The sequence below is a fragment of the Spermophilus citellus genome (genome assembly GCF_964194105.1).
Source record: "Spermophilus citellus genome assembly, chromosome: 15".
Classification (NCBI taxonomy): Eukaryota; Metazoa; Chordata; class Mammalia; order Rodentia; family Sciuridae; genus Spermophilus; species Spermophilus citellus.
In genome coordinates this window covers 50,162,787-50,185,599 of record NC_138195.1, presented here as the reverse complement: position 1 = coordinate 50,185,599, position 22,813 = coordinate 50,162,787, and the positions used below count along the sequence as shown (strand labels likewise).

The 22,813-nt window shown below is 40.7% G+C and overlaps 1 protein-coding gene across 9 annotated transcripts in view; it reads left to right on the top strand.

The window, feature by feature from the left end:
* Positions 1-22,813, top strand: part of KCNMA1 (potassium calcium-activated channel subfamily M alpha 1) — a 705,800-nt gene that overhangs the window by 534,329 nt on the left and 148,658 nt on the right. For all 9 annotated transcript variants that reach the window (XM_081267518.1, XM_081267514.1, XM_081267517.1 and 6 more), the window contains exon 15: positions 14,233-14,342. In XM_081267518.1, coding sequence (XP_081123644.1) covers positions 14,233-14,342 — 110 coding nt within the window. The remainder of the gene's footprint in view (positions 1-14,232; positions 14,343-22,813) is intronic.

Below are 22,813 nucleotides of genomic sequence, written 5' to 3'. Positions count from 1 at the left end.
AGTGTGTCTTCCTTTGGTTTTTTCCTGCTGGGGTTCTTTGAGATTCTTAAACTTTGAGGTTTGTCTTTTGTGAGATTTGGGAAAATTTCATTCATTATTTTCTTGAAATATTTTTTTCTGCACCCTACACTTCATGCCTTCTTGGGATTCTTAAGACACAAATGCTGGATCTTTTTCTAAGGTACCAGAGAAACCAAAGTTTCTGTTCAATTTTTTAAAAAAGATTTTCTCTCTCTGTTGTTCAAATTGCATAGTTTATATTGCTCAGTGTTCAAATTAATTCCCTCTTTGTTCTTAATTTTCATTCTGTTATTGAGTCCATCCTATGAGTGTTTTAATTATTGTTTTTTTAAATATGGAATTTCCATTTGATTCTTTTTTAAGTTTTATTTCTTTACAAAGGATTGTTGCCTTTGATTCTTTGAAAATGTGTTGCTTTTTAGTTTCTGGGGAATTTTTGTGACAGCTGCAGTAGGATTCTTGTCACATAATTCCACTTTTCTGTGTCATGTAAGTTTTGGCATCTGTTGATTGTTTTTTCCATGCAAGTTGAGATTCTCCTGCTTATTTTTATTCTTTATTGTATTCTGGACATTTTGATGATTGCATTATGAATTTCTTAGTCTGTTTAAAATTTTATAAAAATGTCTATAATTTTATGTTCATATGCAGTTGACCTGTTTGATTTAGGTTGCAAGTTCTGACCAGATTTTATGGACTTTGGTTCCAATGTTAGTTGAGTTTTCCAAGCATTAGTAGTATTTTTTGGATCTGTCTCAAATCAGCTTCAGACAGGTTGGTATATATCGTTTAGGTGTCAAAGCTGACATAGGCCATGTAGGACCAGTTCTGTCCATGCACAACTGAGGATGAGCTCATGAGTTCCTAAACAGTTCCAAGGTGCTACCTTGTTCTCTTTTATCTCACAAATGGCTTCAATTTCTAGGAGTGTTTCCTTTTTTGATTCTCTGACCAGGAAACTGCTGAGGCTTTAGTTATCCTGCATTGTCACAAAAGCCACAGTCTCTGTTTGCCCTTTATAGCCAGACCAGGAGAGCATTGCTTCCACTGCAGTATCATCCACACATGTCATTTGAGCATGTTCCATAATCATTCTCTTTGGGGCAAGACTGAGGTAACTCACCTCTCCATCAGAAGCTATGAATAACAAAACTTGGCAAGTTGCAATACACTGATATTCAAGGCATCTCCTGGTAGAACAATGTGAGGAGGCTGTTTCAACTTCAGACTCATTTGGCTGATTTAAAGAAACTTTGGGACACCAGTGAGATGGTGCTGAGATCAACTTAAGCATCCATCTGCCATCTTGAAAAATGGCATCCCATAAAACCTTTCAACTGGGTCTAATTTTTGTAGATTTTACAATTAACTGCCACATGTATTTCATGGTAACAAGAGTGATATGGTCCCTTTAGTTAGGGTTTTAGGTTTGGAGAAATACAGGTGTCCTGTCTGGAGAGCTGTATACCTTGTACACGAGGGGATAGGAAGTAGATGGAATTAATTGACATATATGAGTGAGGGATATTGCTTCTTCCTTCTTTCCCCACATCCTGTCAGTAGATAGGGTATCTCTGTCCTCTGAGGAGTAACATACATCTCTGTGCCCACTGATCTTGTGCAAAAAGCTCTTTGCTGTCACTCTGCCTGCAGAAGTCAGTGTTTACTCTTATCCTCCATATTTACAGCATTGTTTTTTAGGACAATGGATTTAATCACCTTCTTCTTTTCCTAGACTGTGACAAAATAGGTATCATTTTTTAAGGAGTTTTTGTTGCTTTCTTGTTTTAGCTAAAGTTTGGCATTGAAAGGCCATGTCCTTCAGTGGTTGGGTATTTTTTTTCCCCTCCTTAAATATACTAGTGAGGAAAGAACCAGTGAAAGAGGAGTATTTGGTGCCCCTTTCAGAATAGGATTAGGTATCCCAAGCTAATTGTGATTGGACTTGGTCATTCATGGGTGCGATTGTCATTTCCCCTCTCCTTTCATACTTGTGGAACATGGTGTTATACAAATTCCCTACCACAGCCCTCTCCCTTCCTGTTCCCACACCCCCGCAAAGTATGATGGGAGTTGTGTGGTTGTATAGTGGATGGGAGGATGGGGTGGGGACAACTGTAAGATTTGACATGGTTTTCTGGAAGACTTTGGGCAGGTTACTCTACCTCTCTGAGCATTACCTGCATTAAAAAAAAAGAGTTTAGAGATTGTTGGGAAGATTAACAGTATATGAAAGCATCTAACCCTTGGTCTTTAATTTCTTTTTTTATTCCTTTCACGAGAGAGTGGAAGCACTGCCTGTGTTTGTACCTGTGATGAGACTTTAGACTGGGCTAGGATTGGGTCACTGATAGAAGACAGAATAATAAGCCTGATACAAAACCATGTCCTCCAGGGTGGCATACAGGCAACCCTACCTGTAGTGCTTGTATTTCTGTGTTGCCAATGTTGGAGATAACTGATGTTGGGGGAGGTCCCTGGAATTTTTGGTGGTAAGATCTGGAGTCAGCAGAATTTCCTGACTGAATACATTTTCCAAGGTAGCAGCATTGTTCATCAGCCTAAATGACACTTGTTCCCCAGTCCCCTCAGCTTTTCTGCCAAGCCCTCCACCCCCTCAAGGCCAGATGATTTTATTGGCACAAATAGGTGAGAGATGGGTACATCTGTCCCACTTTCCCCCAGGTCTCTGTCACCAGTGGGGATGTGCTGACTCTCCTTTCTCATATGCTAATGAGATCCCAGCAAGCAGGCACAGCTGTGCTCAGGACAGAGCCCTGCGGTGGGGTGACTCCAAGGAGAATAGCTGTGTGTTGGAATGAGTTACCTGCAGACAACTCAGAAGGAGAGCAAACTCCCACGTCCTGCCCCATGGATTCAAATGTATTCTCAGCTTAAACTACTGGTGGGTTGCCTGAGCCTGGGGGCGGAGAGAACCCTGTCTGCCCAAACAGAATCTTCAGGAGTACTGAATCTTCCTGCTCATCTCATCCTGTGCCAATTACAGGATGAGGGCCAGCAGTTTTCTGAGTGTACTGATCCATGATGAGTGCTCCCACCTTCCTAGAAATGGAACAAGGAACAGGAAAACATGCCCCCCCCCCAGATCTCCTCCCAGAGAGCATAAAGTTTGTGATCAGATGGAATACTTTGATAAGTCATTTAGAAGGGGACAGGGAGGAGGAGTCCCTTTCTCTCAGAAGGCATGTTCAAGTGTAACATGCTAGGCTTGGGTCACTGATAGGAGAAGACAGTAACAGATACTTTCTACCTAGCTTTCTAAAAGGGTTTGCTTGTCTGCAAAGCTTTTCTTTAGCTGAGTTCAGTTTGCAAATCGGGGCCAGGATTCAATTACTGCGACAGTAGAGGCCAAGGGTGCCATGAGAAAGGTCCATAGAGGCTGGGGAGGAGTTCCATAGAATAAAGCTATCTTTGGAGAGACACACTCAAACTTCTTGGTGTTTCTTTTCCATCTGGATGACCATTTGGTAATCAGTGATGGTCCAGCCATGAATCACAAGACCAACATCTAATGGGCTTTTGTTCCTTTGTCTGAACAGTAGATATATATCTTTGTCATCATCATCGTTATCAATTCAGTACCCATAATGACAGCTGACATTTATAGAACACCTGCAAGGAGCACACTCGGTAAATGCCATCTTTTACTCTGACTGTACCATGCGAATATCTGACACATGCATGTCATGAATATTTCCAGGCACCACTAAGCTTAGCACTCACATGCATCACCTCATTCGGGCTCTCTCCCTAGAGAGGTACTATTGCCCTTATTCTACAGGTAAAGGGATTAAGGCTTAGAGAAGTTGTGCAGTTTGGCCCAGGGACACATGGTGAGGCCGAGATTTGAACCCAGAGCCTGTGTGTGCTTAAGTTCTTTCCTGCCTGCTACTGTACTAAGTGAGCACTCAGGGTTGTGGTCACCCTGCCATGGAAAAGGAAACTGCTGAGCCCAGCTAAATACCTCAGCAATTTATAGGCTGCCCACTTCCAATCGCTGAACCAAATGTCTTTTTGATGAGGCCTCAGATCCACTCTAGGAAGCCGCAGAGGGGAATTTCTGAAGTCATTTCTAACTTCCTGTGAAAATATTCTCTAACTGGCAAGAGATTGTCCAGATAACAATGAATACACAATAAACTGCTTGCCTCTGCCTTTGATACCTGGCTCACAAATAACCCATTTGGCTTCCCAATCACCCAGATACCTAAAACTAGCAGAATTTATGCTTGAGGCTGGAATGGCTCTGTTCAGCCAGAAAGCAAAAGTTTATGACCAAACCCTTTGCTTCGAAATGAAATCTAGTCTCTTTGGCTCGACTTTATTAGGCCATATTGTACAGCGATAGGAGACATAAGTATCCAGAATCTGCTGTCACTAAAATGGGTCTGAGTTGGCAAGTGTTTTTGTCCTCACACTCAATAGTGTGTCCTAAAATGGGAAAGTTGAATAGAAATTAGGGATGCAAATCAGGGTCATTTCCTGAAACTTTATTTTTAATTGAATTAAATACACGCATGCTATATTGCTTCTGTATCTACACAGCACACATTCAAATGGAGATGAAGCTATTATTGGGGTCATTGGATCAATGGAGAGAAACTAAGTAGATAAATCTGGACCCCTGAAATATGGTTTAGACTAATTACCACAACAACCCAAACACTTGGATACCCATCTTGTGCCTAATTATCTACAAGCCTTCTCTGTAACTGGCTCTGATATTTAGCAATACTTCATGGAAAACATTCATTTTCATCTCTAACTCAAATCCTTTAGGCTGAATTGGATTCCCCTCATTCACTGATCCTCAGAGGCATAATGGAGACTACTTGTTCTTCCCTGTCCATAGGAAGAGCTCCTTGCTACTCAAAGTGTGGTCCCTGCGTGGGCAGCGTAGGCATCCTCTGGGAACTGATCAGCAGCATCTTAGATGCCATCCCTGGATATGGCACCAGAAACTTCCTTCTCCCAAGTTCTCTTGAGTAGCATACATGTCCATCAAAGTTTAGGAAGCACAGGACTCAGGGTGTCAGAGGACTTTTAGGTGAAACCTCAGCTACATCCCCTGGTAAGAAATTGGATGGGTTCTCACCAAACCATCTCAAATACTGAAGATTCCTCAAAGGCATATGTAACTCTTGAGTGGTTTGTGTCATCAAAAGCAAATTTATAATTTCTGTGCTGATTCAAACATTCTTTTCTAACTCCTTCCCTCTTTTCCCTGTTTAAATAAAACAAAACAAAACAAAAAAGAAGATTAGCAGTTGGTTTGGGCCTCAATTTTAAAATTTAAGATAATGAAATGGCCAAATATAGCCTTTGCTGGGCTTAGTCTATTTCCTCTGCAATTTTTGTTTGACTTGACATTGGAATTGGAAAAGGGAAGGCAAGAAGACAAAGAGGAGCTTAGTCACCTGGGGAAAACAGCATGGGCTGAGATAGGGAGAAGGGGCTACTTTCTAAAGGGGTGGAAGTAGGAGGCCAGCAGGATGAAGCATTCTAGATTGGAGATGTGCACCTTTTCCTGAGAGTTCTGCTTTCCAACTCAAGTCTCCAAGTTACTGCCTTGAGAATTTAGAAAACCGTAAGTCACCAAGATATTCTGTGATGACAAAATTTCCCAGAAAATGTTGCTCATAGTAAGAAGTTTTCTGGGATGTTTGAAAATGACCTAATTATGTATGCTCCCTGTTAGTTCCTAAGAGTGCAGAATTTTCCAGTATTCAGAGGCAAAAATTGGTTCATTTCATGCTCCAACACTAAATGCTGTGAAGTTATGCATGCTTTCTTATGATTAGAAGCTTGGAAAAAAATGTGCTTGCTTGTTTGTGTCTTTCTCCAGTTTTCTCTATCTTAGTTCAACTCAGCAAGTATTAATTGAGCACCTCCTATTTGCAAAGTTCTTTGCTGCTTGTTTTAGAAGCCAGAGTTGAACATGACAGATTTTCTCTTAAAGAGCTTACAGTTGAACAAAGGAGTAACTTCTGTTCTGAGTTTTGCTTTTTTGCATTTGTCGGAAGAATTAAATGCTCTAATGGTGGCCGATGTTCACTTCCACATACTGAGCATTTGTTTTGTGCTGGGTAGTGTTTTAAGCATTCCATACAGATTGTCTCATTGAGCCCTTGTGCCTTCCCTAGAGTTGTGCAATTCATATTCCCATTAAAGTAGGGTGGAGCACCTCAAGTTGGAGAAATGAGGTGGCATATGATTTCAACTTCACACAAAAGGTTTTGACAACTGAAAATGTACGTAGACATATTTCTAATAGAAGGTGGAGGAGAACAAGGATACCATCATGGGAAATCAGGGGTAAGAAACTTTTAGATAAGCATTTCCCATGTCCATGTGTGGCTCCTTGAAATAAGAGATTTAGTGAACAAATAGTTTTCTCCTTGTAGACATAGAGTTCATATTAGCATGTTAAAAGTTCTAAGGAGCATTGCACTAAAAAAATACAATAAAATTGAAAATGCAATTTGCTTTGTTAAATCCAGTACTGTCCAAATTTATTTCATTCATTCAAAAGTATTATTACTAGGTACCATACTCTGTTCCAAGCAGTACAGATTAAGATAAAAATTTGTGCTTTCAAAATAAAATAAATCCTAGTTAGGGACAAAACAGAACTCCTTCTCCATTCGGTTTTGTTCCAGGTAATACCTGCTGGTTAATTCTGCCAAGTTTACCTTGTGAAATCTTAGTTGAGAATAATTCTATCTTTATGAAACTTAGGGGAAATTATGGGAAGTAAGGTTTGAAAGATAGAATGGCTCCATACTAAAGACCAGCAAAGTTCCAACTGTGGTCCATGGTCCAAAGATGAACGCTGGGAACTGTTTATTACTTACTTGAGAGGAGATAAGTACAGGAAATTAAAAGAAAAACTTTAAAGCAATTTTACAGATTAATTTTATGTTGCTTGAATCTAATGATAAAAATGTTGGCCTTATACATTGCATGTCTTACCTTTTCATTTCTTTTTTTATAAATTCATTTTTATTTGATTTTACAATAGCTTGGTTCTTCAAAATAGTGGATATCAGAAACAATCAAAACCCTGATTCCTCATCTCAGGGGTTGGGAGCACTGTCCCGGAAAGTTTGGGATGCAGGGCTGAATGTCTGTCCTCTGGATGGATGGCTGGAGGAGGCAGGTGTCTGCATGAGAACTTTCACTTCAGGCTCACTCCACCCAGATTAGAATTCTTCAAGTGGTATTTTAAGAAACTTGGGGCTTAGGATATAGTTCAGTTGATAGACGGCTTTGCCTTGCATATACAAGGCCCTGGGTTCAATCCCCAGACCACAAAAAAAAGTAAATAAAAGAAATTTATTATCTGAGGCACAAGTGAATACATTCTTAACCATGAGCAACATTGCAGAACCAAATTTTCCTATTTGGTCCGTTAGGGAGTAGTTCAGTCTTTAAGAAGATTAGACATCTCTTAAGCAAAAGTACCTTTTCTTCCTTGAATAGAAAAAAAAGAGGGTAAAAAAAGGCTTTTACATATTGAGAAAAAGTACCAGTTTCCTGTCAGAGAGGTAACACTCTCTTAAATAACTTCTAGGTAATTACTCTTTTTAAAAAGTTCACATGTCCCTCTTTCTGCTAACCTTTCCTTTATCTTCAGTCTCCATGACATTCTGTGTCTCTCCAGACAAAGTCTGGGTTGGGGTAATGTAGTGGGGAAAATGACATGCATTTTAATTCTTTTGCATGTGGTGTGGTGTGTTAATTTCTCTCTGAACACCTCATGCAGGCTGATTTTTAATTTTTTTTTTCATAATGTCTGGTGGAAGAAATCTCATTTGATAGTCTGCAGCCCACTTGTCTGAGAGTAAGAGATTTGGCTCAAGTTTATCCCCAAATTAATCTTTGGAGTTGTTTATTTATTCATTCAGTGCTGAAGCAACCAGTTATCTGGCATTCTGTCAAATCTCAAATAATTTGTTTTAATTGACATTGTTCTGAAACCTTTGGAAAAATCTGAGATCCTTTCATCCTATTCACACATTCTGGAAAATGCAATCTGAAATTGGCCATAATTATGGAATGCCAAATTGTTATGAAGTCCCTGAAATCCATTGCTACTCTCAGAAAGGCTGCCGAACCCAAGTCCATATCCAGGAATTACAGCATTGATAAGCAGTTTGGCACAGAGAAGAAGTACATTCTGGAAAGGTACAAATAACCATTTGCCTCTGCTTTCTTCCTCTGCTTTGTCACAACTCCCTCTACCCCAGAAAGCTGTGCAGGGAGCACAGCACCTTCTTGGACCTCAGTGAGCAAGATTCACCCATTGAGAATTTTATTTGTATGAGTTGTTTTTAGTATTTTGTAATGGTACTGAAGGCATGGAAGCTAAGAAGGGGTGGAGAAGGAGATAACCACAAGCCCTTTGATCAGAGCTATGGCAAGCTCATTGGCTTTGGAACATAAAGGGAAACAGAAGAGAGAATTCGAGGAACTCAATGGTAAAGTGCTCTTAACACCTTGTCGCTCTTGACATTGTTCTCTCCAGCAAGAGATGAGAATGTAGCATTAGTGAGACTTTTCCCCGTGACTGCACATGCTGTACAGAAATGGGTATACACGACCCCACTTGTTTTAGTAACAAGCCCACACACTTGTCAGCTGAGAGCCCATAAATTCCAATTCCATCTTTATTATTGTCATCAGGGGCTTGACATATTCTGTGGTGCTGTGTCTTTTTTGGCAGAATAAATACGTTTTTATAGGCCCCAAGATAATGTTGGTCAGTTCATGTCACTGGGCTCTGCTTAGACTGTCACTTTTAAAGCACAGTAACCATGTATAATTTTATAGTTTATATGTACAGATACTCATTTGTATGTGGCTAATTAATTATGATTAAGCACTCATGATTTAAAAGCCTCATCCCTTAGAGGAACGCTGTTTGCTGATAATTCAGATAAATTTTTACAAAATAGTAAATACATTCAACGTTTGCTGATACTACTACCAGTTTGGGGTAGCATTAGTGAATAGTTTTTATGACCCATCTATTGCATCTCTTAATGTGATCAACATTGGTTTTTATAATTTCTTTTAGTACTTCTCTTTTGATGGGCATACTATAACACATATTTGGATTGAAACAGTGTATTATTTTCAATTAAATTAGGATTGGTATATATATGATAATCTTTGGAATTATTTATATGGTTCCAGAGCTAAGGATGGACTTTTTGCAAAATTATTTGGCTGTAATCAACACAGTTATTCAGACTCTTTACTGGGAACAGAAATCACAGTAGCTGTAACAGATCTCAGCCAGGAAGGTTGAATTTTTCACATTCATCAGGCTGTTAGCATTAGAGAAACACAGTTTCACTCTAATCACAGGAAACATAAAAAATAAAAGGCATCATTACTGTGCTCTCATTAGAAGCACATTCTGAACCTGGGATCAGGAAGGCGTGACTTTCCAGGAGCCAAGGCTGGTGTTTCCAGCTGGACGGTGCATTTGATGGTGGAGCTGTGTTGCCCATGGATTGGTGTAAAACCATTTGCTTGGGAGGTTCAACTAGACTGGTTGAAAAATTAGGTAATGAAGGGTAGATAAATAAAACCAAGAGAGGGGTAGACAAGCTAACCCAATAGCTCAATTCCCTTCGCTCACTGACAATTCTGTGTGTTTGATGAATAAGAACCCGCAGCACATCAGCTGCTCCTCCTTGCTAGGTGCCCTTCTAAAACAGCTGGGGTTTGATGTGACAGCCAGAGGATAAATTGCTGCCTCAGGAAATGCTTTGTGTTTGACTGATTGCTGAATGGCTGGCAAATTAATTTTGGCACCTTTCCCTAAGTCATTTTGGTCCCATTCCTTCATTTTTCTGCTGGGAAGTGTGTCTTCACATTACAGTTAAAAATACATTGACAACACAAATGTGGGGAACATCATGTACTATTTTCAGAAAGAAGTTATAGGCTGGGATGGTTCCATTTTATATAATAGAAATGATGCTTTTATCCTCTGCAAGGAAGCCTGAAGGACCCTTTTGGCTGAGCTTGAAATCAATAGTAGTCCTTGTCCACCTCTCACAGCCATTGGCAAGGCTCCAGGGTCTCAGCTTTTGAGCCCTTGATGAACTTCTGGTCTGGTATTTCCCCCTTAGGCACCTGGATATGGCAAATTTTCCCTGCCATCCCCCTCTTCCCTGGACATCTCTCTTGAGTGCATGAACTCTGATACTTGTTTGTACCACTGATTGGCTTTGTGACATTCAGTAGGTGACCTCACCTCTGAGTGCCTCCGTTTTATCATCTGTGGAAGTGGAATTTTAATGCAAATAACTCCCTCCAGTCTCCCTAGATTTTTTTTTTTTTTTTGTTCACTGTCATTTTCTTCGTATTAAGCACAAGGTTTGAAATTCAGCATAATTTACACCCACTATTCCTATCCTAAGAATGCATTGACAGAAGGAAGGGGAAAGCTCACTGTTGCTTTTGCTTTTCCAAAGTAAGTTGAAGACACCATGCTTGAGTCCTAGAAAGATGAACTTTGATAGGAGGGGATGATTAAAGTTTTTGCATGGGTATGAAAGTTGGAGTCCCTTTTCCTGGGTCCCTTTTCCTGACATTGCACTACAGGGTCAGAAAGCTGGTCCTCCCTCCTGACTCTCTTGATGTGACTGTCCTAATCCTGACCTTGCTCTAGTATAACTTGTCATTCTTCCCTTTAAGGATTAAAGGGTCTCAGTGATAATTATAATTACTAATTCTTCTGCTTCCACATTACACATATGGATTTTAACACTTTTAAATTGTGGTAAAATGCACATGAACATAAAATTAACCATCCTAACTATTTTTAAGCATACAGTTCTATGGTATTATATGTGTTCCCATTGTTGGGTGACCATCACCTCCATATATCGCCAGAGCTCTTTGCTCTTGCAAAACTGATGCTTTCTACCAGTGGTACAGTGACTCCTCATGCCCCAACCCCACCCCTGCAAACACCTTTGTACATTCTGCTTCCATGAATTTGGCCATTCTGGGAACCTCAACTAAGTGGAATTATAAAGTATGTGTCTTTTGGGGACTTGGTATTTCAGTAGCATAATACCATCAGATTTTATCCATGTTGCAGCAGGCATCAGAATTTCCCTCCTGATCAAGGCTGAATAATATTTCATTGCAAGTATGGACCACATTTTGCTTGTTCCTTCATCCATTCAGACTCCCTTGGGCTGCTTCCACTGCTCAGCTATTATGAATTATGCTGCTATAAGCATGGGTAATCACATAAGGCTTTGAGATCCTGCTTCTAGTTCTTTTGCTTATATATCTATGAGTGGAGCTGGTGATCATATGGTAATTGTCTTTAGTTCTTTGAGGAACCACCAATCTGTTTTTCCATAGCAGTTGAACCATTTTGTATTCCCAACTATATGTCTTGAGAAGATATGTATATAGCAATTTTGTACTTCTGAGTGTGTGTAGAATGCCTCCCTCGAAAAACCTCAAAAAAAGGTTGGCTTTCTACGTAGAAATAGTGTGAAAGTTGGAGAAATTTTAAGCAGAGCTAAAACAATGGGCTTAAATGTGTCAGCATGTGCACAGTTGATAGTATAGCTAGTATAGCATTGCAGATACCCTCTGAGAGTCTACATATGGATGTGAAAGAGGCATTTTATCTTACAGAATGATCTGTGTACTTCTTCCAGTTATTTGACTTTTAGTCCTCAAGCATTTCAGATGAGCCAGAAGGGCAATGAATATGTACGAAAAGGGATTCGGAAGAATCAGTAGGAGTCAAATATGTGTGGTCAGATACATCTTAGCTAGACATGTCTGCTGCTTTTTTTCCAGCAAAAGGGAAAATATGGAAAAATAAATGCCAGTTTAAAATAAGATTTCATCAGCAACTAGAGAAAGTACTAAAATACATAATTTGTTCAATAAACATTTGCTGAAGGACTAAAGCAATGAAACAATTTTTTGCTAATTTTAAAAACAAACATGAATAATATAATTGCCTTATAAAGAATCTGTTTCTACTTATTTAAAAATTTAGTGATTAACCTACAGTAAAATTTATTGTAAATAATAACTCTGTTGCAACATAGGGGCATGAAAATACTGACCATAATTAAAGGAACCAGGTTAAAACCATAATAACTTCAGATGATCACCAGCAATCAGGAACAATTAACATAAAGGTTCATATTTTCATTATTTTTGAAAATTAGTTGTAATATTTAAATTAAAACATAAATGACATACTATAAAAGAAATGTCTCTGCTGAAGGAGTTGGCTAAATTCTTATACTTTAGGAATATTATCCACCTGTAAAGCTCTACTTGAGGATTTATAAGTAGCAACATTTCCTGTAGTATCCTATTTGCCAATGAAATGAATTATGACAACATGGTTTCCAAAATGTTCTGTTTTTCAAAATTTTTATTAATGCACACTAGGCTTTCTTCAGATTAGTTAAAATTAGCAATATTTTTTATTTGAAGAAATTTGTTGGGATTTTAGATTTGGAGAAATTAAAAAGCTCATGCTTAGTTCATGAACACATGACAGTTAATTTTTATGATCTTTCTACTTAGCAGTAGAAATGGTCGAGTGACTAGTTTTCTGAAGGTGCCCACTTTGGGGAAAATCAGGGGCAGATGACCAGCACATACTGAGCAGCCCTGTGTCGCCTGTGTCTCATGTATTAGGAGCAGCTCAGCCTTAACCTACCTAACCTAATTATACCTAGGCTGATCCTGAGGAGACAAGTTGTCTGGAGGCAGGGAGCTTTCAGTTTATTTCTGATTTTGTTCTTGACTTTTGAATGCCCCGGCATCACCAAATAGATCACGGCTGTCCTCTTTCCCATGGTTTCCGTGTCTCCTTCAAATTCAAATGTTTCATTTCTCCAGGTTAACTGACCAGTCAGCCACAGGCAAGATGCCTTTGAACACAAAAACAGAACCAGAAATTAGAAAGAGCCGCTTCCTGTAGCCTGGGCGGCTTCCTCTCATCTTTCTCCTACCTAACCTTCACAGGAAGGAAAGCCTGGGAGGCAACAGCTCAAGGTCATACAGCCTGTCTGCCTGCAGGGGGAGCCCCTGGCATCCCTCAGCTCCTGTTTTTTAAAGATTGATCCTGATGAGGCTGGGAATGGGACTCAGTGGTAGAGTGCTTGTCACGTGCATGAAGTCCTGGGTTGGATCCCCAGCACCACACACACACACACACACACACAAAACAAACAAACAAATGAGTCAAAACAAAATTGAATCCAATGTAAAATCCTTCCAGAAATGCATAGCATGAATAGGGTTGTTGGGAAAACAGGTTGAACTTGTTAGTTGGGGAAAAAAAGAAAATACTTATTTTAGTGACATTTGGAGCAAGAGCTTTCTGAAACATTTTACTCATTGTGACATTCCAGGTAGAACCTGCAAAATTGTATTTTCCAGAGAAGAAATGTATCGTTTTGTTGTAATATATACACATCCATTGTAAAAGCCTTCAGATGATATAGAAATCTAAGGAAAAAAATGTTGTTCTCACATTCAGAGATCATTGTTAGTATTTTTGTATAAAACTTTCCAGATTTTTTTCTGTGTCTTTACAAGTGTTCTGTTGACTGTAAAGTTTTTTTTTAAAGGATCAGATTATACACATTTTGTAATGTTCATTTTTATAAAATTACTATACAATTGCCCATTTTTATCATAATTTTAATTGATTATGAGTATTCCATTGTATAGTATGCTTCTATACAATATATAGGGTATTCTTGTGCATAGCTTTCTGTATTTGTATATTTATTTCTTTGCTGTGAATACTTTAAGGTATAATTGCTGTGTAAGAGAGTACATGCTTTTACAAACTTTGAAACCTATTTTAAAATCGCTCTCCAAAATACTTGTATTAGTTGACTTGTCTATCATTATTGTGGGTGAGTGCCCATGTTGCCACACCTTTAGAAATCATACGGGTTAAAAAAAAAAAAGAAAGAAACTGTACTTTAAAGGGGATGTCTTTCAAGTCCTTGGGTTCAGGGTCACTGCATGGGTACTGTGGTTTTGTTTCTGGTTGCTGAGGTCATGGTCATCTAACCAATGCATTTCATTTGTTTGCCACAGGCTGTACCTCACTTCCTTTGCAGTCTGCAGTCATATTGTAAACTCTCTTCCTGTGTTCTCCTTCAGATTGAGGAAGACACATGGCAGAAATACTACTTGGAAGGAGTGTCCAATGAAATGTACACAGAATATCTCTCCAGTGCCTTCGTGGGTCTGTCCTTCCCTACTGTTTGTGAGTAAGTGACTGTTGACTGGGTATTCCTTAGCTCTCAGGGATATTTAATGTGCCCCTCATAGAAAGTCACTCACCTTTGCCCAGCACAGTTGGGTCACTTGGCAATTATTGAGGGGATACTCTGTGTTAAGTCCTATATGATGATGAATGGGAACATGGGTCAGTACATGGTCCCTGCCTTGGGGTTTCCCCTGGCCTCCAGACCTGAGAATCTGGAACTTGGATCTGTCATTTGTACTAACTCAGGAACTGCAATTAATCTGTTTATCTCAAGTTGTACTCCTGTGGTGTAGGCATATGTATGAAGGGTAGCATGAACACTTTTCTCTCTGATTTTATTTTATTTTTTTGGTCCTAGGGATTGAACCCAGGACCTAACACATGCTCAGCATGTGCTCTACCACTAAGCTACACCCCCAACCCTCTCTGATTTTAATAGTGCAAAAACAAATCTTGCCAGCCCCTGGATTAAGGGATTTGAATCTGTCTTCTAATCAAGTCAAATTATAGAGACATGAGAGAAGCTACTGAAATAAAATTTTTCAAAGTGATTTCACTATTTACTGAGGAAACGTGGAACCAAATGTATAAAAAGAGGCCTTGAAGAAGCCTCTGCAGGCGAAGAGATGACCTAGCTTCAGTGGCTCCAGGTGTCCCCCACAAGCCATGACAATGCTTCATTTTCCCCACTTAGCATCTCAGGTATTGGGTTCAAGCCAAAACACAAAAGCCCTGAGAATACGGAGATGCTTAGCCTGATCTTTTGACAACTTAGTCATGGATTGATGATCTCTGCCTCACTGATAAAACCTGGGAAGAAATGGGGGATTCGAGAACCCATTGGGCTGAGGAAGAAAAGCTATTTTCTTGCCCTTCCTGTCAATTTACAAACCAAATCCACCTTCTGGAAAGGGAGGTCTGAAGGTGCCAGAACAAGACTGAGCACCCTCACAATAAAGGGAAGTCCAGAGGGTTTGGGGTTTATCGTTTCATCATCTTCCATTCCCTACGCAGCAGGGAGGGGTCGGAGCGCTTGGTTGCTTGGCCGTGTTTACCTGGAGACTCTTGTCAGCGGACGCAGCAGGTGCACTCTGCCAGTGCCTGGCCCAGACCCTAAGCACTCCAAAATGGTTTGGCTGTTTACTGAAATTTCTCACCCTGTCTCTAAGCGAAAGTTTAAATGTTAAATGGACTGGAAAAGTGAATAGGTAATTGATTCGGAAGGAGTTATTTTCTGAAAATGGATGCCCTATTGTAACTCCCGCTTGCTCCTTTCTTTGAGAGCTATTTCTCTTTCGCCTTGGGAAGAAGTTAACCATTCAGAGGCACTGGGTCCTGGATGCTGAGGTTTCTTCTCCTCCGAGCTCAGCCTGCATAGGATGGAAAGACCAGAAGCCTGGACTTAGAACTGGTTTTATAAAAAGGAAACTGAAATATCATATATTTATATATGTCTAATGTGGAGGGTGGTCTGAGCACACAGCAGAGCTGCCAAGGCCAAGGGAGGGTCCCCATAGAGTTGGGGGTATAGGCTTGGGAGACTTGAAACCCTCTTTCTTGGCCATTGCCGTGTGTGTGTGTCTGACACCAGTGATTCTGAAAACCCCCCCTGGGTCTTCCTGCTTTCTGGCTTCTCTTATTCTGCCCCTGAAATCTGAGTCAGTTCATTTTAAGACTAACAAGAAGGGTAAGGACTGCCTTCGCTAGAGGCGCTAACTGGGATTCTCACAAGATGCATTGGACTGAGATAGTTGCCCTGCAATGTTTAATTTCTTACAGGCTTGTGGCCAATAATTTTTTTAACAAGTGGTATTTTACACAACAACTGGATTTATGGCCCCTCTTGAAAGTCCACTGTAACCATACAGGATCTGCATTTCTACAAAATGATGACTGGCTCTCATGTGTTATAACAAAGAGGATGTACCATCTGCCCCTTCCTGATGTCTTCAACAGGCCTGGGCAACATCAACGATCCAGGCCTGGCACTGTGCACATGTGATCTTGTCTTCCCTGACCTGTGCATGGTGTGAAACTTCACTGGCCTTCAGCACTGGCTCAAGAGTCAGGCACAGGTGGATACAGTGCTGCCTGAATATTTCCCTTGATTGATTTTCACATTTAGAAGATGTCCCAAGGAGGAGAAAATCTCTCAGACCTACCCTGCTGTCAGAGAATCAGGTGTTTGTTCAGTAAAGCTTCCAGAATCCAAAAAAAAAAAAAAGGCCCACTTCTGATGTGAGTGAGAATGTGTTCAACTTAGTGCTATTATTCCTTAATGCAATGATACAGCAGAGGTGGAACTAATCAATAAAGAAAGGACATTTAATGAGATTTAGGAACATCCCAAAACATTGAAGCTCTCCTCAAGCATTTGATTATCTGGAGGCTTAATTATCTGTGTTTTCTACTTTAAATTAAAGAAAAGCCATAACTCAAAGTTACCAGCAGTTTAATGATAACACTCTTCAATTCAGGTTAATTAAAGCACAGCCGTAATTAGAGTGTAGTGTTGTATATCACCCGGCTGGCGCATAAGTATTTTCATTACTGTAAGAATTGGCTATTCAATTTCAAGATGACATAAAGGACGCCAAAATATATTTTAGGCTGGTTCATGGAGAAGAAAAAGAATTGGAGAATATTCTGGGTATAATAAAGCACAGATAAAATATACAGATTTTCAGAGCAGTTTCTGTAATTATGTGCTGCACTAAAACAATATGCGGCCAATAATGTCTTAAAGCATGAAAAGAAATAAATTTGTTCTTCCCCTGGGCTGGCAGAATGCCACTTTGTGGGGTGGGATCACTGCACAGGAGAGCTTGGAGTTTTCTCAGTCTGTCTGTGAAAAGATAAGAGGCCAGATAAGTAGGTAAAATTCAAGGTCATTTTCCAAGAGAACAGAAAGGAACCGGAGGGAAGGCAGGAGGGACAGAAGGCCCTCAAAGCTACCGTCTTAAAAATTTCAAGCCCAGGTGGGTACAGTGGCACATGCCTGTATTCCCAGTGGCTCGGGAGACTGAGGCAGAAGGATCTTGAGTTCAAAGCTCGCCTCAGCAATTTAGTGAGGCCCCAAGCAACTCAGTGAGACCCTGTCTCTAAGTAAAATATGAAAAAGAACTGGGGATGTGACTCAGTGGTTAAGTGCTCCTGAGTTCAATCCCTGGTACCAAAAAAAAAAAAAAAAAATTCCATCCCAGTGATACCCTCTTGGTACCTGATGAGACTCACATCAACTGTCTACTTTGACTTCTCAGTATCAGCCTTTGAACTGCACTTTGTGTGTGATCAGGAGAGGTGGCTTTGTTCTAAAACCAGAAGCTACTTTAAGCAAATACAAAATCATATCTAACTTTTCGTCTACATTTTCTCATTTATCCTCATAACCATCCTATACTGTTTATATTAATGTAACTACTCTTGTTTTATAAATGATGACCCTGGACTCAGAGGATGTGGGTGCCCCCTCCGAAGCTACCTGCCATACAAGTTACACAACAGGACTTTGACCTTGGCTTGTCCAATTGGACTGGCTTGGAGTAGGCGCTGGTTGAAGGCTGGCTTCTTAGGAATCTCCTGGGAAGCTTATTAAATGGAGTGACATCTAGGCTTCATCTCCAGATATTAATGTCTCGGACTAGTCCTGAAAATGTTTATTGTTTTAAACAAGGAAGCCAGGTGATTCTGATTCAAAGTCTGAGGATTAGAAACTCCTGTCTCGTGATCCCAGCCCTCCACTCCACACTCTGGGGTAACCTCTTCTTCCCACTTTGAGCCCAGTCACTGGAATGTTGAGCTTCTTCCCTTCATACTCTCTTCATGTGGGGCTCTCTGCAATCTTCAGGGACAGGATGGAGTCTGCACTTTGCCATGCCAGGAAAACCACTGACTGGTCTCCCCACACCCCAGGCCTAATTCAGATCACTATAGGGAAAGGAAATGGGGGTACTGAGCCCTTGAGCTCTTTAATGCCTGCAGTCAGGTCTCCACTGGGGGTAAGTAAGGCAGGATCCGGCTGAAGAACAAATTAGCCCAAATGTGGAAAATCCAGAGGAAGCAAGGATGGGTCAGGACCAATCCCTGAAGTCATTGGCCTTCTTGGAGATCATGGTGGGCACAGCCTGGACCTTCCCCAGGATGCCCACGGGATGCTCCTTTCAAGGGCCAGCAGCTCCTGAGCCTGTCCCCTTGGTTTTGCCCCTGGGTCCATACGGCAGCAACTCCAAGGCAAAGGAGCTTTGAGACCTAAAGGAGGGAGAGCATTCCATTGTTACCTGAACACCAGTCAACCATCTGCTTCTCCTGCCACCTTCCTCAGCAGGTGACTGTGAAAGTGCTGAGGCCAGCAGCAAACCTGCAGGGAGAAGGGCAGGGTCCTGCTTAGGAGCCACTTCCACAATAGGATGCTGTGTGAGGCACAGAGTGTGAGCCACAGAGTCCTAGAGGCCTGGGCTCAAACCCCAGCATGGGCCACTTGCTGGCTATGTGATTTGGGGCAAGATATTAGGTCTTCGTGTATCCCCTTTCTTTGAAATTACCAGGTGCCTGACCTTGGACTTGTTGTGCACTCCCAGTTTCCTCATCTCTGAAATAGGGATAATATTACTTCTTTCTTAGTACTAGTTAATGTCATTTTCCCCTTTGCTGTCCCTCTTTTTTCTTGCACCCCTCTCTATCCCTATAAAATACAAACATCTAGAAAGAAAGAAACACATGGTAGCATTTCCAAGTTTTGTTTGCTCTTACTGTTTAGTAAATTTTCCTGCCCATCAGTCACCAGTTAACAAACCAATAATTTGGGATATTTATACCATCTTCCCAAGCTTGGTGCCACTTCTAGAAGAACCTGCTATTAGATTTGATCAAATAGATGAACATAAAAAGATTAATAAGAATACTTATAAGTGCCAAACAGTTTGGTTTTTCTATGGTGGCTTCCCTTGCACCTGGCTGAGGGAAATCATATGCATCCTCAGAGAGACACAGGGATCCCTGAAGTGCCTGGTGGAGGCTCCCAACTGGAGTACAGATGCTGAGGGTTGTAGGGAAAGCTCCCTGCAGGCTGGAGTAACCAAGGGAGGCTTCCTGGAGGAGACACCCTTTGAGCTGTTTCTCTGAAGGAGATTGGATCCAAACAGGGGTTAAAGAGAGATGTGGGGGGCGGGGCTGGGGCTGGGGCTCAAAGTTAGCGTACTTGCCTAGCATGTGTGAGGCACTGGGTTCGATTCTCAGCACCACATATAAATAAAATTTTTAAAATGTCTATCAACAACTAAAAAATTTTTTTAAAAAATAAAGAGGGAAGTAGGTATTCTAAGGGAATGGAAATTGGGATGGGAGACTGTGCAACATGGGATGACACAAACTCTGAACACGTGGGTCTCTGAGATTTTAGATGGAAGACAGAGACATGTCAGATATATTTTGACATGTGTTGCTTTGGGGAGAAACAGAGAGTTGGCAAAGGTGAGGATGTACTCCCCTGCCCCAGGTAGGGAGAGGGTGAGGAGGCAGGTGGGCAGCAGGAGCCAGAGGAAGCCAGAGGCTGAGCAGCTGGGCTGCAACAAGAACACGGTGTTCTAGGTTCTGAGTCCCAAGGTGAGCCTACTAGTCAGTCATTCATCACTTGAAAAATATAAAAGCTTAATTGTATCAGGTTTTTACAGTGCAGGGGGGGATTAGGACAAAAGATGTATGTAAAATATGATGTGTCTCTCTGTCCCTCTGCAGCTGATGGAGCAGTTAAAATTCAGATTTGATGTAGAGTATGTTATTCAGGGTGACTCGGGGAGTTGCAGCCAGATCTTCCTCGGCTGTGCTGAAAGGCACGAGTTTTGACCTCACACCCAGGGGCAAGTGTAGATGTTACTGCACTGTCTTCTGACAGTGCAGAGAGATTCTCCATCTCCTCATGGCCTACCTGTGTTCAGAAAATCCTGGAATTCAGAAAATCTTGCTCTCCTGTGTTGTTCTTCATGGGCAGATCTTTCAAAAGAAGCTCCTTAAGGAAACTAAGAATGTGAGACTACCCAGAGAAAGTTGAGCCTCTCGCCCAATAAAAACGACAGCTAATTCAACCTGAGTCCTGTGAAAAATCAGATTTTCAAAAAAGACATCCAGATTTGAACATGGAGCAGAAAGAAGCCGGGCAACCCCAGTGGTTAAGTGATAGATTTCTATATCTTGGCTGCAGAAATGGGCATTTTAAGAGAATTTATGAAGGGGCTTAAGTCTCATCTTCTCAAAACAATTTTCCTCTCACAGAACTGGCCCTATTCATGCACATATCATGGAAGTACTGTAATTAGGGCTTAACATGTGTGAAAAAAGATGTGAGGATAATATTGAGCATTATTTCTAATATATGGTCCAGTAAGGTGACCAGTAATCTGCCTGAGTGTTAGTGATTATACCAATGGCCATAGAATCTATAGAATCTTTGAAGGTAGACTGTAAAGGCAGTGGCAGGCCCAGAATTCTTGGCAGGGGAGTCAGGGAGTGAGATGAGTTAGAACTGGGGAAAATGCTAGGCCTTGATTCCATGCTGGGTGTATTTAGATCAAATGCACAGTTTTTCTTTATATTATGTTTCTGGTTAATATTAATAGCAGCATTCTCTAAAAGTGACTTTGTTGACACTTTAGGCAAATGGTAATTGTCCGTGTCAATGTGATCAATGTGATTTATTTTTTTTTTAATTTTTATTGTTAGTTATTCAAAACATTACATAGTTTTGACATATCATATTTCATACATTTTATTCAAGTGGGTTATGAACTCCCACTTTTACCCCGTATACAGATTGCAGAATCACATCAGTTACAAATCCACTTTTTTACATACTGCCATACTAGTGTCTGTTGTATTCTGCTGCCTTTCCTATCCTCTACTATCCCCCCTCCCCTCCCCTCCCCTCCCATCTTCTCTCTCTACCCCATCTACTGTAATTCATTTCTCCCCCTTGTTTTTTTCCCTTAACCCTCACTTCCTCTTATATGTAATTTTATATAACAATGAGGGTCTCCTTCCATTTCCATGCAATTTCCTTTCTCTCTCCCTTTCCCTCCCACCTCTCATCCATCCCTGTTTAATGTTAATCTTCTTCCCATGCTCTTCCTCTCTGCTCTGTTCTTAGTTATTCTCCTTATATCAAAGAATACATTTGGCATTTGTTTTTTAGGGATTGGCTAGCTTCACATAGCATAATCTCCTCTAATGCCATCCATTTCCCTGCAAATTCCATGATTTTGTCATTTTTTTTAGTGCAGAGTAATACTCCATTGTGTATAAGTGCCACATTTTTTTTATCCATTCATCTATTAAAGGGCATCTAGGTTGGTTCCACAGTCTAGCTATTGCGAATTGTGCTGCTATGAAAATCGATGTAGCAGTATCCCTATAGTATGCTCCTTTAAAGTCTTTAGGAAATAGTCCAAGAAGGGGAATAGCTGGGTGATTTCTTTTTTATTGGTACCAGGTATTGAACCCAGGAGCACATAACCACAGAGCCACATTCTCCCCGCCCCTTTTGTTTTTATTTAGAGACAGGGTTTCACCGAGTTGCTTAGGACCTCCCTGAGGCTGGCTTTTGACTCACTCTCCTCCTGCCTCAGCCTCTGGAATCGCTGGGATTACAGGCGTGTGCCACCACACCCATTTTTTTTTTTTTTTTTTAATTTCAAGGGGTTTTGGTGTGCTAGTGGATTTGTGTATGTGTGTGTGTGTGTGTGTGTGTGTGTGTGTGTGTGCGCATTTGAGAGTAGGGATACTTTAAAACCTTCCCATCACACTCTTAGCAAAGCAATGAAGAAAAGGAGTTTAGCAACACTTCTATAAATATTTTAAATCACTTCTGTTTTCTTGGTGCTGAGTCTTAAAAATTCCAATGTTTTAAAATTTTTAACTAGATGTTTTCATTTTCAGAAGTTACTGTTGCAAATCAAAGCTCTTGAATGTAAATATTATCCACCCTAGCCCCTTGATTGTAAGGACTTGGTTTCCCAGAGTGCAGTGTTTACATCAAATCTACTCTGGTTACATGCATCAGCCTGACAATCCCAGGGCCCTCCAAGTAGCTAGAGAGGGGTTGGTGCTTCAAGGAACTGCTGCTTCTATCTTCACCCACCTTCCTCGTGGGGTGAGTCATCTTCAATAGCTCCAGACCCCATCTTTGCATACTTCTCCTGAGCACATTACAAGGTGCAAACTGTATGACAGGTTTCCATGCTTAATTCACACCAGAAAGTAATCTTTCTAGTCAAAGGAGCTGACTTAATGGCAAGAACAATTTATTTCCCTCTGGGTAGGTAGAAACAGTTGGACTCTAATTCTTAAGAGCCTTTGTTCAGGAACATCTGGGTTGAAACTACTATAGTTAACAGATGATGCTGACATTAAAAAAAAAAAAAGAAAGAAAAAGGTTTTGTATAATGTCGTTGTCAAATTTGGTAGACCTCTACTTAATAATTA